A 15,478-nucleotide genomic window follows, 5' to 3' on the forward strand; every position below is an offset into this window, starting at 1 on the left:
ACAATTAATTATATTTTATATATTGTGATTGTCTTCTAAACATATAGTGGGTATACATAATGATATATCGTAAGCATTCCCCCATATGGAAATATATGTGTGTGTATATTTTTGTTTTAGAGACAGAGTCTCTGTTGCGCGGGCTAGAGTATAGTGGTATCACCATAACTCACTGCAACCTCAAACTCTTGGGCTTAAGCGATCCTCCTGCCTCAGCCTCCTGAGTCACTGGGACTACAGGCACACACCACCGTGCCTGGCTAAGTTTTTATATTTTTAGTAGAGATGGGGCCTCACTCTTGCTCGGGTTGGTCTCCAACTCCTGAGCTCAAGTGATCCTTTTGCCTCGGCCTTCCAGAGTGCTAGGATTACAGGTGTGAGCCACCGTGCCTGGCCTGTGCATATTTTTTTAAGTGACAGGATTTCATTATGTTGCTCAGGTGATGCTCCCACCTGATCCTCTTGCCTAGCTGGGATTACAGACACATACCACTCCATCTGTCTCCTCCATATTATTATATACTCTTTCCAAAAGTAGTTCTTTGAAAGGTTATGTAATACCACATCCTATGAGTATACCATTTTGTTCAACCAGGTTCCAGTTGGATTTTTTATTTTTTGGTATTTATAAAGGATGCTTATTATGTAGGGCAAGGGGAAAATATATATAAATACATGCATATGTTGGTGATAACTAGACTTATAAAAAATTAGCATATAGGAATCAGTGTATTTCAAATCAAAGCTAACCCTTGGGCATTGACAAATTGGACTCTCCTGGTCTCTTCATTAAACATGTTCACTAGCCATGCATCTTATTGGGTAGTCTTTAACATATCTAAACAATAGTTTTGGATCCAGTGTTACAGGATTAATGGTGATTGCTGTACCTTCTCCTCTTATTTTTTAATAGACTGTTATTCTTTCATATGAATTTTTCAAACCATCGATGAGTTTAAATATGTTGTCTTCTATTCCTACTTTGCTGAGAACATTTATCATAAATGAATATTGAGTTTTATTGATTGCTTTTATCTTGGTGTATTGAGAAGATTATATTGAGTTCCTCTTTTTTAAACTTGTTAATGTCATTGAAAGTTTTATGTTGACCCATCCTTGCATCCATGAGAGAAACTTTAATTGATTACATTGTTTTGCGTGTACACACACAATTATACTGTACTTGTTACCAAAAGCTCAGCACTGCTCTCGAGCTGTCCGACGTAGGTCTTGCTGGATCGGTCCCTCACTGCGTGCTGGTGGTGGGCGGGGAAGGCCGGCATTGGTTGAAAATCACCCCCCGGCTTTAGCCATAGCCAGGGGTGAGATGCGGTGCCCAGAGCCAACAGGGGCCTCAGCTCAGCGCCCACTGCCTCGTGTGCGGCGGTGAAACCCAGGTCCCGACAGGCGCCGAGGGGTAGGGGGGAGCTCAGTACTTGTCCTCAAGGCCTTGTCAGAAGAATGAGGACAAGTGGCCTGAGGAGGAAAGAGAAATTTATTAATTTGCCAGCAAATGAGGAGGTTGGCAGACTCCCGTCTTAAAGTACCAGTGTCCTTCCTTTTTGTTAATGGTGTATAGCTTTGCTCAAGTTTGCCTCGTCAGAGGGTCCCATGACAGACTCCTTTCCCTAATTACCTCATGTCTTTCTATTCCCATGCTGACAGGAGCTGCTGCCCTTGGATATATTCTTGTTTGATTCATGCCTCACCACACTATACATTAGACATGTTGTGCTCTTGAATATTGCTAACATCTTCAGGCTTTCCGGCTGATTTATGAATTTAGGATCAAGTGCTTCATATGCAGCCTTTTTCCCCTACAATTCCCTAGTAGTCCTACTTTGGAGAGTATTAAGTGCACAACAGGAAATGCTTGTCTCTCTGTCTCAACTGTCAGCTGTTTGTTGAAGGTGAAGCCATAGTATAAACATACACTTCATGTTACACAACAGGCTTGACATTGTTTTGTCTCTTCGCTATTTTATTTCACAGAAAACCCACCTAGTGCCAAGCAACCCTCCAAAATGCTAGTTATCAAAAAAGTTTCCAAAGAGGATCCTGCTGCTGCCTTCTCTGCTGCATTCACCTCACCAGGATCTCACCATGCAAATGGGAACAAATCATCATCCATAGTTCCAAGTGTCTATAAGAACCTGGTTCCTAAGCCTGCACCTCCTCCTTCTAAGGTATGATTTAGAATCAGTGTAAGAACCTTGCGCAACAGAGGCTTAGGGATAAATCAGTTTAGTAAATTTTTTTCCTGTTAAATCATTCACCAGATATTCATTAGTACCTGTTACATATATTAGAGTATTATACTGTCTCCACATTCTCTACTGCTGCCAACTGGATTTTTAGTAGGCCTTTCATACTTATTAGCTTCATCTCATAAATCTGCTCCTCTTGATTTGCAGTTTCTTTTTTTTTTTGAGACAGAGTCTCACTCTATTGCCCAGGTTAGAGTGCCATGGTGTCAGCCTAGCTCACAGCAACCTCAAACTCCTGGGCTCGAGCAATCCTCCTGCCTGAGCCTCCCAAGTAGCTGGGACTACAGGCATGTGCCACCATGCCCAGCTAATTTTTTCTATGTGTATTTTTAGTTGTCCAGCTAATTTCTTTCTATTTTTTTAGTAGAGACGGGGTCTCGCTCTTGCTCAGGCTGGTCTCGAACTCCTGAGCTCAAACAATCCACCCGTCTCGGCCTCCCAGAGTGCTAGGATTACAGGCGTGAGCCACCGTGCCTGGCCTGCAATTTTTTTTTAATGCCATCAACATCCATCTGATCACTCAGCTTGAATACCTTGACTACTTCACTCCTCCTCAGTCATTCCCCTCATCCAAGCAATTAAAAAGTCCCTATCACTTACTCCCTCTATGCTGTCATTGTTTTAAGACCATCTCACATTTACCACTATAGTATATCCTGCTTTTTTTTCATCTGTCTATATTTATGTTCCTCAGAACTGCTAGAATGTTGGTTCTAAAAACAATATACCTCATCCCTTCCTTAAATCCCTTCAGTGATTGGGAAATTTTATCTGTGAAGGGCCATATAATTTAGGCATTGCTGGTTATATATGGTCCTTGTTGCACATTGCATATGCCTCTTTTTTTTCTTTAAAACAACTTTTAAAAATATAAGAAAGATTATTAGCTCATGAACTATACAAAAATGCCTTGGGTTAGCTTTGGCCCATGGGTTGTAGTTTGCTAGTCCCTAATACAGTAATCAGTGTCCAAACTACTTTGCAGTGACGTAATTCCTCACAGACTAAATCTAATCCATCCTTTGCACCTTACTGCCCTTTTCTCTTACCTTGGAAGAAATTATTCTTCAAGCTCATGCTGTCCTCTCTGTGAATCCTTTTCTATCATATACATCTAAAGATCTAATTAATATCTCTGATCACATAGCACTCTTGTGTCACTTATCACAACAGCTGTTGTACTTTTATTGCATCTATTTGTTTTTTCACTTGGTTGTAACCTCCTTAAGTGCACGCTTCAGGTCCTTTTCATATTTGTATCCTTTGCACACTTACACAAATTACATAATAATTGTTTGAATGAATTCCAGCCACATAATTAGCATATGTGCTGCTGAAGTGAGCACAACAAATAATTAGAATTTACTATGTGATTAGGAGAAAAACCAGTGAGCATTAATATTAATTCACTTTCCATTGTGTGTAAGCAGTGTGTTTGGTGCTTGTTCGTAATACAGAGTAGTACAACATTAGTTATGACTCTTTGTGAGGCACTAGAGCTTAAGAAATATCTAAGACTGGGAATCATGCCAGTGACAATAATTGAAGCTTTCAAGGTAGCTTAGATCTACAAGGGAAGAGGATAGAGGAAGAGTAGTAAAGAACGGGAAAGGAACAACATAATAGTATTGAGAAATTATAGTTCAGACAAAGAAAAATGGTAGGCTATCACAGAAATCCAGGTGGGTGAGTTTAAAATACCAGTAGGGGTTGTCAACACCTGTCACCTGCTGCTAGCAAGTTAAGGAAAATAGCTTAAAAAAAAGCCTTAGCAATTGGAAAGTTTTGGCTGACCTTTGAGTTGAAGTTTTAGGAGAGTAAAGTAGGGCTAAAACAAGATTCCAGGGGCTTTTGGAATTATATGGTAGAAGTGGAGGTAGTGATACCTTTGAGCCTTGACAGTAAAAGGAACTAGAATATTGGTGGTGGGTGAGGTGAAAGGATGAGGAAATCTGTTGGAAGAAGCTGCTGGGAACACCTTGAAATATACTTGAAAGAGAAGAGGTCATTAAAAAATCATGGGCCAGGAAGACATGAGTGGAATAAAACTTACAGGTGCAATTATTTTTGAAAAGGGTTTAGGATGCTTATTCCTCTGATTTAGAAGGGAAAGAATGTGAATTCAAAAGAAAAGAACAACTATTATAAAGAAAGAAACAGCCTAACATGGAAGTTACTAACACATTAGCATACCTTATGTTTGTCCCATTCCTTAAGGGTTTATAAAGAGCTTTCATAAGTGTTAGTTTATTTGAGATGTCTGCAAGCATTCTGTTAGACTATAGAAACTATGAAAATGAGTAAGAAAATGCCATCGAGTCCTCAAGGATCTCATAAATCTTTTAAAGATGAAAAAGTGACAAGGATAAAAATCATGATATAGGGCTAGGCGTGGTGTCTCACTCCTGTAAGTCTCAGCTGCTTGGGAGGCTGAGGTAGGAGGATCCCTTGAGACCAGAAGTTTGAGACTGCAGGGAGCTATTATCACACCACTGCACTCCAGCCTGGGCAACTGAGCAAGATCCTGTCTCTAAAATAAAAATTTTTTTAAGTCATAATACAGAGCTTAGGATCACTTTAGCCCCCTTATGAGTTGAATAGTGGGAAGTAAATTAGACACAAGAAGAAAGCAAAGGACATTCTTGCCTGGGAAACTGGGATAATTATGGAAGATTAGGTTTCAGGAAAAGTGGGTGTGTTTCTGGGTACCTTGAATGTGAGATGTTATAGGAAGGAAGAGGTAAGATGACTACTAGGCAGTTGTTGATTTATCCATTCATTCATTTTATCTAAACATTAGCAACAGTTATTAACATCGAGTATCTGTATACTAAACGTGTTGCTGCAGACATAAAATAATACATGGTGTCTGATCCCAAAGAGTTCATTGACAAGCGAAGAGAAAGATATAAAAAAAATTTGTGCTGTGCCTAGAGAGAGTCCTCAAAGACTTCAGAGATAACTGAGTTCAAATATGTAGTAAAGAAAAGAACTGCCATTTGTTTACATCTTACTGTATTCCAAGACCTTCACTAGGCCTTTTACACATTTAATCCTGGGATGTAGAGAATTATGTACTATGACTCACTAATAAGTAATAGAGTCAAGACTTTTAAACCAGGTCTGACTTCAAAACCAGGGCTCTTTCTACTGCTCCAGAATGCCTCCCATCTTGAGGGATAAAGAGTAAAGATGTAGTTGAGACTTTAAGCTTCTGAGTAAAACTTGACTAAGTTGGAATCTTTGAGCCACTCCCTAGGGCTGTGATCTTGGGCACATTATTTAATTTTGCTAAACTTTCCTCAACAATGCATTGGAGCAAGTACTTGGAATATAGTTTCTGAAACATCCTAATTACTCAGTAAATGGATGCTTAAAATCAGTTGTACTGTAGTTTGTTAGAGAGCAAGTAGGGTGCGGCAGAGGGAAGAGGGAACTTATCATTACCCAAAATATGGAAGTAGAACATGCCGTGTTTGGGGTAAAGGCAAGTGGTTCATTATGGCTTGTTGCGGCTGCTTTTCGCCCCTGAGCTTGGTAGGGAAGGAATGAATAATTACTCAAAACACCGTGTGAGAAGGGGAGAGACCAAAATCGAAAGGAGAAAGAAATTGGCCTCTTCAGCTAAGTTCCTCCCTGTATTTATTTCCAAGGACACGTGCAAAGGGTCAGGGCCATCTGTTAATTCCTTTAACAACTTCCATACAGGTCAGCTGTTTTCAGATGACCTTTGCATTCAGCAAACAAGCCGCTTCGGGCAGGCGTTTTCACCTGACCCTTCATTCACCTTGGTCAGGTTCTTTTCATCCATCCATCCTTTCTTCTAGGCCCAGCCCCTACAATGGCTGGTATGTGGGAAGTGTTTGGAAAATAAACTTCATGGAGGCCTTTATAAATGTTCAGGAGAGAGGTTAGGGGTAGGGATACAATTTCACATATTGTCTACATAATTTTGACAATTTAAACTGATTGAATAGTTATAAATAACTAGTTTTTCTAATGAAATTCACCAAGGAACAGATTACAGCAGAAGAAGAGTACTGAGGCTAGAACACTGTAGAACACCCACATCCATTAAAAAGACTGACATGAACGCAGGAGGTTAGAAGAGAACCTAGAGGGTGAAGCATCAGGAAATCAAGAAGGCGGAAGAGGGAAAGGTTCAAAAAGATTGGTAATGAGCAATATCTCTTTTCCCAAAGAAGACAGATTTTAAAGAGCTGGCCTTTGAATGTAATATAAGGATGAAATTTTTGGTTATGTATGTGAAAGAGTTGTTTTACTAAAATGGGGGGATATGAATATTGTAGGGAACTAAGTAGTAAGCACTAATGGGCAAGTGAAAGATAAAAGGATGGTGTTATGTAAGATGAAGGGGAAATAAGTCTGGATTTTTTCCCCTAGCTTCAATAGGTAGTGTAACATGTTTGTAGATAAAATAGAATAACATATTAGAGAGAAGGAGATTAAATATACAAGGAAGCCAGGCTCGGTGGCTCACGCCTTTAATCCTAGCACTCTGGGAGGCTGAGGTGGGTGGATCACTTAAGCTCAGGAGTTTGAGACCAGCCTGAGCAAGAGCAAGACCCCATCTCTAGTAGAAATAGAAAAATTAGCTGGGCACAGTGGTGTGCACACCTGTAGTCCCAGATACTCAGAAGGCTGAGGCAGGAGGATCACTTGAGCCCAGGAGTTTGAGGTTGCAGTGAGCTATGATAATGCCTCTGTACTCTAGCCCGGGCAACAGAACAAGACTCTGTCTTGGGGGGAAAAAAAGATGATACAAGGAGGAAGTAATTGATAAGTCCACTAAGGAAAAATAACAAACAGATGTAGAATGCTAGAAAGGGAGGAGAAAGTTTCTTTGTACTTGAGGTGCAGAGGGGATGAGGATGGGGAAAGTTTGGTTCCAGTGATTTCAGAATTTTCAGTCCAGTAGGAGAAGACAAGGTCATTTGAAATGGAGCAAGTTGGAGTTGATTTGTAAATTTAGAGCAAAAGGGAAAGGACATTTTTAAAAGAAAGCTATGGTTGATAGGCAGTTCGCTTTAATGGATTTTTATATACATAATCATCTAATAAAAAGGGGCTTTGGGCCAGGCAGGGTGGCTCATGCCTATAATCCTAGCACTCTGGGAGGTCAAGGCAGGGGAATTGCTTGAGCTCAGGAGTTCGAGATCAGCCTGAGCAAGAGCGAGACCCCATCTCTATTAAAAATAATTGTAATAAAATTTTTAAGAAATTAAAAAAGGGGCTTGGGGCATAATGATTTCTCCAGTGAGCAGTCAGCTATCTCATAGTGTTTTAAGTTACTGAGAATTAAGATTAAGTTGGAATAAAATAGGCAGAGATGTAGGTATTCTTTTTTATATAAGGCTGTCTGTGTGATAAACCTTTTGTACTACCGTGTCAGAAACCCAAATGTTTCTGTGTCCTGAGGTGGCAATGTTAAAATAAAGACAGGATATCTGGTGACCCTCTACAAACTCTGGGAAAGCCACACATCATCTTTGGTAGTTAACCTGACACAAGCAGCCATCTTTAGATTTTCATCAATGTGAGAAAAACATTAATGTTCTTTCTGGTTGGGTCATCGTTTCTCTTATCTGCTTGTTTGTCCTTTTTGAAGGCATTCTTAGATAGTGAAAAAGCAGTTTCATTTACTAGCTGAGTAACCTTGAACAAACTGTGTAACTTATCCTCATGTCGTTCTCTATAAAAAGTCAACATAGGCCGGGTGTGGTGGCTCACACCTGTAATCCTAGCACTCTGGGAGGCTGCAGTGGGAGGATCGCTCAAGGTCAGTCCAAGACCAGCCTGAGCAGGAGTGAGACCCCCCCCCCATCTCTACTAAAAATAGAAATTAGCTGGACAATAAAAAATATATAGAAAAAAATTAGCCAGGCATGGTGGCACGTGCCTGTAGTCCCAGCTACTCAGGAGGCTGAGGCAGGAGGATTGCTTGAGCCCAGGAGTTTGAGGTTGCTGTGAGCTAGGCTGATGCCACGGCACTCTAGCCTGACTCTGTCAAAAAAAAAAAAGTCAACATAATAATTATTATACCTGATTGGTTTAAGAATTAAGTAAAACATATGGGAAGCACCTGGTACCAGGTAGATAGTCAATTTAATCCCTTCCTAAAGCTATCAGGTCCTCTTTAATACCCATCAACCAAAAAGCACGCAGAAAAAGGGATTCTATTCACTCAGACCCTTTCTCTGTCCTGGAGGCCTCAGTTCTAATTGTTTCCTTCTGGCAAAATAAGTTTTTCATTTGCTTCACCCCCACTCCCATTGACCTGCCTTGTCTTCCTTGGTCTCCTCAGACAGTGTAGTTGACTGAGTATTTCAGCTATACTGTGCTGCCATCAAAGTTGGAGCCATGGCCAGAGGGACAGAATAGACACAGACCCTCGAAGGCTGAGAAGAAAAAGAACCTCTGGACTAAACCAAAATTGTGTAGCCATTTACAGTATCCACCCTGGCATGGAACTAGCCTCTTGCCATTGAAGTTCCCAAAAAAGAGTATTTTTCTGATACAGTCTGTGGAGTATCAGGGTTACATCAGAAGTTAATAAACACACTATACAAGAAAATATTTGGGGGTCAAATAAGTTTAGACAATGCTGTATATTTGCCTCTCAAATTCTTACGTGCAGTTAAATGCTTTGAGAAATAGCACAGTAAAGAAACCATTGAACTTTGGTCACTATAGCACCTCCCAGGCTTATTGAAATAGAGCTCTGTTTTTGAGAAATACCTGTTAACATCCCATGGGTCTTGTTTCCCATCTGCCTTTTTCTGAAAGTACCTAATCTCAGAAAAAGGTTGCCTACCTCCCAGACAGATTGAGACAGGTAAGCTCTGGAAACTTAACGTTCCCACCTAACAGTCCACTCTTGCTTTATGAGTTTATAAGCTGAGCTTCTGTTTGCCTGCTTGTTCTGACTGATTTGTTCTTTCATCCCTTGTAGTCCAATGCATGGAAAGCTAACAGAATGGAACACAAATCGGGATCCCTGTCCTCTAGCCGGGAGTGTGCTTTTATCAGTCCAATCTCTGTTACCAAACCAGTGGTACTGGCTGGTGGTGCAGTTCTGAGTTCTCCCAAAGAGGTGAGTGAGGATAAAGCAGGGCGGCCTTTTCTAAAGTTGCCATTTCCCATTTACTTATACTAAGTATACAGTGTAACATGTATAACTATAACACTGTTTCTTTTGTAGCTGTGCTTAGCCGAGTCATTTATTAATGTTTTCCTTTATCATCCACAAGTGGGCAGTGGCCGGGTGGGGTAAATGCTTTGTGGCAGGCCAAGGTTGTTTTATGTTAGACTGGCATTTTGCTGGTGTCCATAGAAAGAGCAAAGAGGTGCCACGTGAGCCACCTAGTCTTAACCGTAAAAACCCTGCAAAACTGAAGTCTGTTTAAATAAAAGGGTTGTTTGGTAAGACAGTAACAAATAGACTACCAGTTCCTCAAAATCAGTGCCATTTAGAAGTGACCCAGAGAATCCCAGTTCTTGCTCTTTGCTGTCAGGAGCAACCTATTTGTGGTATTTGCCCAGAGTCCCTCCAGCACCACCCCTCCAATTGAGATCAGCTCCTCTCGTCTGACCAAGTTGACCCGCCGAACCACTGACAGGAAGAGCGAGTTCCTGAAGACTCTGAAGGATGACCGGAATGGAGAATTCTCAGAAAACAGAGACTGTGACAAGCTGGAGGATGTAAGAGCATAGGGTTTTTCTGGGGAAGCATAGGAGTTTTCCTTTGTTATTTATGTGCTTTCTTCTTCTTCGTCAAGGATAAAAATGTAGCAAGATTTTAAAATGTACAGAGATACTGTGTGTAGGAATAACAGCCTTCTAGAGCCTGTGGTAAAGTGAATTTAATCTTTTGTTCCCCAGAGATTTCATATCAGGGTTGGTTGGTTGATTGATTGGCTATTCGCCTACTAAAGGACAGCTTGGTGCTTCCAGGTGTTGGCAATTATGAATACAACTGGCATAAACATCCACATGCAGGTTTTTGTGTTGGCGTATGTTGTCACCTCCCTTGGGTAAATACCAAGGAGCACAATTGCTGGATCGTATGATAAGAGCATGTTTAGTTTATTGAGAAACCACCAAACTGTCTTCCAAAGTGGCTCTACTATTTTGCATTCCCACCAGCAATGAATGAGAGTTCTTGTTGCTCCACATCTTGAACCAACATTTGGTATTATTAGTGTTGTAGATTTTGGCCCTCCCATAAGCATGTAATTTTAATTTACATTTCCCTGATGACATATAATGTGAAGCATCCATCTATCTTTGGTGATACGTGTGTTTTTTAACCAGGTTGTTTTTTTTAATTTAGAGACTGCTTCATTAATTTCTTTAATCAAACCCATATAGATAAGACCTTACATATTTAATACAGTGCATTACCTCTGTACAAATGGGTTTTTTTTTCTTATTGTTCAGTTTTAAGAGTTCTTTGTGTAACGTAGATAACGGTCCTTTATCAGATATATCTTTTGTAAATATTTTCTCCCAGTCTATGGCTTGTCCTTTCATTCTTTTGACAGTGTCATTTGCAAAGCAGAAATTTTTAATTTTAATGAAGTCCAGCTTAACAGTTGTTTCTTTCATGGATTGTGCCTTTGCTGTTGGATCTTAAAAAGTCATTGCCATACCCAAGTTTATCTACATTTTCTCCTGTGTTATCTTTAGGAGTTTTATAATTTTGCATTTTACATTTAGGTCTGTGGCCCATTTTGAGTTAATTTTTGTGAAGGGTGTAAGATCTATGTTTAGATTTTTTTTTTTTTTTTTTTTTTTGCATGTGCATGTCCAGTTGTCCCATTACTTGAATATCTTTTCCCCATTGTATTGCCTTTGCTCCTTCATCAGAAGTCAGTTGACTGTTTATGGGTCTATTTCTGGCCTTTCTGCTCTGTTCCATTGAACTATTTGTCTATTCTTTTTGCCAATACCACACTTTTTTTTTTGCACACATCTTATGAGCACTTCTTACACTGTTTTAATTATTCTTTTTGTAGTAAATCTTACTATTGAGTAGTATCGGTCCTCTGACTTTATTCTTCTCCTCATTATTGTGTTGGCTATTCTGGGTCTTTTGCTTCTCCATATAAACTTTAGAATCGGTTTGTTGTTGATAGAGCTGGTCCTCATTTGTAAGTAGGGGAAACCTATGGGCTGAGGCTATCTTCTAGAAAGCACTTCCTGACTCCTTGATTGTGAAGGTTGTTTATCTTGTCACAAAGAAACCTTATAGCAACTATGTCCTTCTTTTTCCTTGTTGCAGTTGGAGGACGACAGCACACCTGAACCAAAGGAAAATGGAAAGGAAGGCTGTCATCAGAATGGTCTTGCTCTCCCTATAGTGGAAGAAGGGGAGGTTCTCTCACACTCTTTGGAAGCAGAGCACAGGTAAGTGAGGAGGAGATCACAGGGCATGTAGTATATGGCCTGTAAGGACCTCAAACATACTTGAGAAGACATCTCAGATAGAGTCAGGCATACAGAGAGAAGTGCCCTTGAGCATCGTAATTGTTCTCTCTGTAGGCCCCCAGGTTGGCCTGTTGCCCACCAGCTATTCTCTCACAGACTCAGCCAGCATTTTCACAATCTCCTCCCCAAGGCTTTCGTATATTTTAATTTCAGACTCAGTTTATGGCTGTATTCAGAGAAGGGGAGAAGACGGGAACCTGTTTGCTGGGACTGTTGTGTTGGCTCCTTAGACCCTCCTGTCCCAAGTGAGCAGTTACCATAAGATGCTTTTAAGGGGCCTTTGGAAGCATGAGACCCCCATGCACGAAACATGTTGTTTAAATAGGGCCCTGAACACATAACAGCCAGCTGTCTGAGCAACTGGCTAGCAGTCAGGCCTGCCAAGTACAGCAATACCTTTCTAAAGGAGGTTCCTGTCCAGAGGAACTTTAGAGGTCAGCAAGGTTATAAGAGAGTCCAGGATGCTAATTTGCTCACAAGGAAGAAAAGTGAGATTTCTTCCTCTGTTTTGGTCTGTGGGACAGAGAACCCTTGCAGTTTGGCTCTCTTCTTTCTGCTGTCTTTATTTCTGCCTGTTCTGTAGTTATTCTCTAAACTGTGGAGAGCCTCCATTTAGCTACAAGCACCAGAGTAGCCATAATTAAAACTTGTCTCACTAGGAAAAAAACAAAGTTCTTTTAGCATCCATTGCCTCAGGGCAGGAAAGTTTTCTGTGGAAAGTGGTGGGTGGCCTTAGGTTTAATGGTGTCATGTTTTCTTTGCCTGTCCTTCTGCCTCTGCCAGGTTATTGAAAGCAATGGGGTGGCAGGAATATCCTGAAAATGATGAGAATTGCCTTCCCCTCACAGAGGATGAGCTCAAAGAATTCCACATGAAGACAGAGCAGGTATGTCAGAAACCTTTCCCGGAGTCCTGTTAATGACTACAAGAAGAAGGAGTCAAAATGGTCCTTTCCCTTAGGGAGCCCTAATTTAATGTTAGAGAAAAACTTTGAAAAAGCAAATATAAAATAAATTACCATAGCAGAAATGTAGTGGGGCATCTTTCTCTGCCTGGACAATAGGGATCCCCAGTGGTGAATACAAAGCCCAGGTCAGTGATTAGCAGATTCCAGAGAGTAGTACTTCCTTTCATCCTCACAGCTCTATTCTCGCATCAGAACCACGAGGCTGTGTTCCAGAGTTACAGTCTGAGGTCTTGGTCTTCAGGGAAGCAGGATCACCTTCCTCTGCTTCCTTCCCTGTATTGTAGTTTCTTTCTGGTGCTCTGGCCCGAGATAAGAAGCCAAACAGCTTCTGTCAGTTTATTCAACAAATGCTTGGATTCTCTGAATAAAAAAACTGCTAGATCCTAGGACAAGCAAGACAAACGGGGTTTCTAAAAACCTCCTTGAACTTAACATTCTGGGGGCATATGTATATAAAGCATAAATTACAACTGGATAAGTCCTAAAAAGGAACAAGGTACATATAGTCTGATATAAGAAATACAGAATCTCAAACCCTACCCCAGACATACTGAATCTGCATTTTTTAAAAATTCTTACATGATTCATTTGCACATTAAAGTTGGAAAAGCACTGCTGTGACAGAGGATCCAGAAGGATCCCCTACACACACACATTCTACCCAGAATTAAATTGAGGCCTAGACCTGCCCAGGGCCCACGGGTCAGTGCAGTCACTGATGATTTTTCATTTTTCTTTCTCTCCCTTGCTAACCACAGCTGAGAAGAAATGGCTTTGGAAAGAATGGCTTCTTGCAGAGCCGCAATTCCAGCCTGTTCTCCCCTTGGAGAAGCACTTGTAAAGCAGAGTTTGAGGACTCAGAGACGGAAACCAGTAGCAGTGAAACATCAGATGACGATGCCTGGAAGTAGGCATATAAATGCTCACAGTTAAATCTGACCCAGTAAACTCTGTTTAGGGAGTTATACAAAAGAAATTGTTCTTTTCTTTTTCTTATGTTGTTGAATACTTCATGCACAAGGGAAATAAGCATATCCCAAAGAGAGAGCGATTGGCTTGTTTAGCTTTTGTTCTTCCCTGTTATCTGCTTAATAGAGAAGTTTGTGTGGTGGGAAAGACTTAAAACACAAACACACACACACACACACACACACACACACACAGTCCATATGGGGCGATGCACAGGTGGGAGCTGACAGTGCAGAGAGGAGACACTGGTCTGCAGCAACAGCTTCTACCACCAGCCCTTGGGGCACTCACCCCTGTGCTCAAGCAATCATTGTCAATGACAAAGTGACTATTGAAGTTATAATTGTATTAAATTAATGCTAATAATTTGGATATTTTATTTTATTTTTGGCTGCTCGGGTAACTTTAGCCCTTAACCAAGCATATATGTGGTTTTTTGTTTTGTTTTGTTTTTTCTTTTTCCTTTTTGGGTACAGCTGTAAAATATTTGGATATAAGAAATGTTGTGTTATTCTTGCAGCCTTGATATTCAGGGTGGATTGTAAAATATAAATTTTTGTGAGATTTCAAAGATTAAGATTATTTTGATAACATTATTTACAGATTTAAAAGATGTGGTTATCACAGGTCTGTTGAGGGGGAAAACTACTGCATAAAATAACTAACTTGGAATAAATATTTTGCATCAGTTTGGATTGTCTTGTGTACGAAGTATATTTTCTTTTCTTTTTTTTTTTTTTAAGTTTTATCTATCACTGGATTCTCACATAGTTTCAGATTTTTTCAACTTGAAAGGTAATTTCAAACTATGTTACTGTCTTGCAAGTTGTCCCAGGAATTAGGAACATGATTACAATCACATTAGTTTCTAAAACGAGAAGGAAAAAATAGGACCATCAAATTGTAACAACTTAAAAAATTTCATAGGCTCAAAAGGTAATTGTCACCCTTAAAACAAGAAAGAAAAGAAACCCTAACCAACAAAGAACTTGGACTTGGGAGGGAAGACTCACAATTAATTATACTGATTTATTCATTGTTCTTGCACATTAAAAGTAGTTTAGTAATCTTGTTTGTTTGTCCTCCACTTAACAAAGAACGGGAAAGAAATTGACCAGTATTTGCCTTCTAGGTTTTATCTCCATCTGGAGTTTTCAGTAGTAAGCACATTAAATACAAGTCTGTTTCCTAAACAAGAGAAAGTCTGGCTTGTTCAAAGTAAGACTGGAGGAAGTCAGGTTTCTAAGGCAGTCCATCAGTGTGGGCCTGAACTCCCCAAGGCCATCTTTCCTAAGATTGTCAGGTACAACACAAACATCTGAGCTGATGGCTAACACCAAACATGCAAGAAGTTATGTTAAAAGGAATAGTTTTCACAGTCAGCTACACCATCACAATTGCCACATTAATGTGATCTTTAGGTACCTGCAATGTTTAAAGGCTTTAATAATATAATAGTTTAACACCAAAATTCACCAGAATTACTAGCAGGGTTGTTTCAGACAACATGTAGAATTTCTTCTTATTAAATATACATCTCAGTGATTAGGAGAGCTCTCTATGTAAAAGAATTCACCTCAAAACTATGCAAATATTTTACAAGCTCTTTTAAAAAGCTCATGATACTTCAGTATGTGTTTTCAAAGCTTAATACAGTTTTAAAATGACACTGTGAAGATTTTATGTGGAATGAAATTGTTAACCATTCTGTGTTCTAAAAATTGACTGTCATACTTCAAAGATCCAAAGTAAAATATCAAGGAAA

At 40.0% G+C, this 15,478-nt stretch overlaps 1 protein-coding gene and 1 non-coding gene across 4 annotated transcripts in view; both read left to right on the plus strand.

Moving 5' to 3' along the window:
- Nucleotides 1–14,403, plus strand: part of GPBP1L1 (GC-rich promoter binding protein 1 like 1) — a 53,245-nt gene extending 38,842 nt beyond the window's left edge. For all 3 annotated transcript variants that reach the window (XM_045545534.1, XM_045545533.1, XM_045545535.1), the window contains exons 7-12: nt 1,993–2,186; nt 9,241–9,381; nt 9,831–9,989; nt 11,572–11,696; nt 12,561–12,663; nt 13,503–14,403. In XM_045545534.1, the coding sequence (XP_045401490.1) occupies nt 1,993–2,186; nt 9,241–9,381; nt 9,831–9,989; nt 11,572–11,696; nt 12,561–12,663; nt 13,503–13,655 (875 nt within the window). In that variant the 3' untranslated portion in view covers nt 13,656–14,403. The remainder of the gene's footprint in view (nt 1–1,992; nt 2,187–9,240; nt 9,382–9,830; nt 9,990–11,571; nt 11,697–12,560; nt 12,664–13,502) is intronic.
- LOC123636330 lies at nt 1,282–1,409 on the plus strand. Its single transcript, XR_006734509.1, has one exon. It is a non-coding gene; the product is annotated as a small nucleolar RNA ACA64 (small nucleolar RNA).
- Nucleotides 14,404–15,478: the final 1,075 nt, after the last annotated feature.

This window comes from Lemur catta, chromosome 3 (assembly GCF_020740605.2).
Source record: "Lemur catta isolate mLemCat1 chromosome 3, mLemCat1.pri, whole genome shotgun sequence".
NCBI classification, from domain to species: Eukaryota; Metazoa; Chordata; class Mammalia; order Primates; family Lemuridae; genus Lemur; species Lemur catta.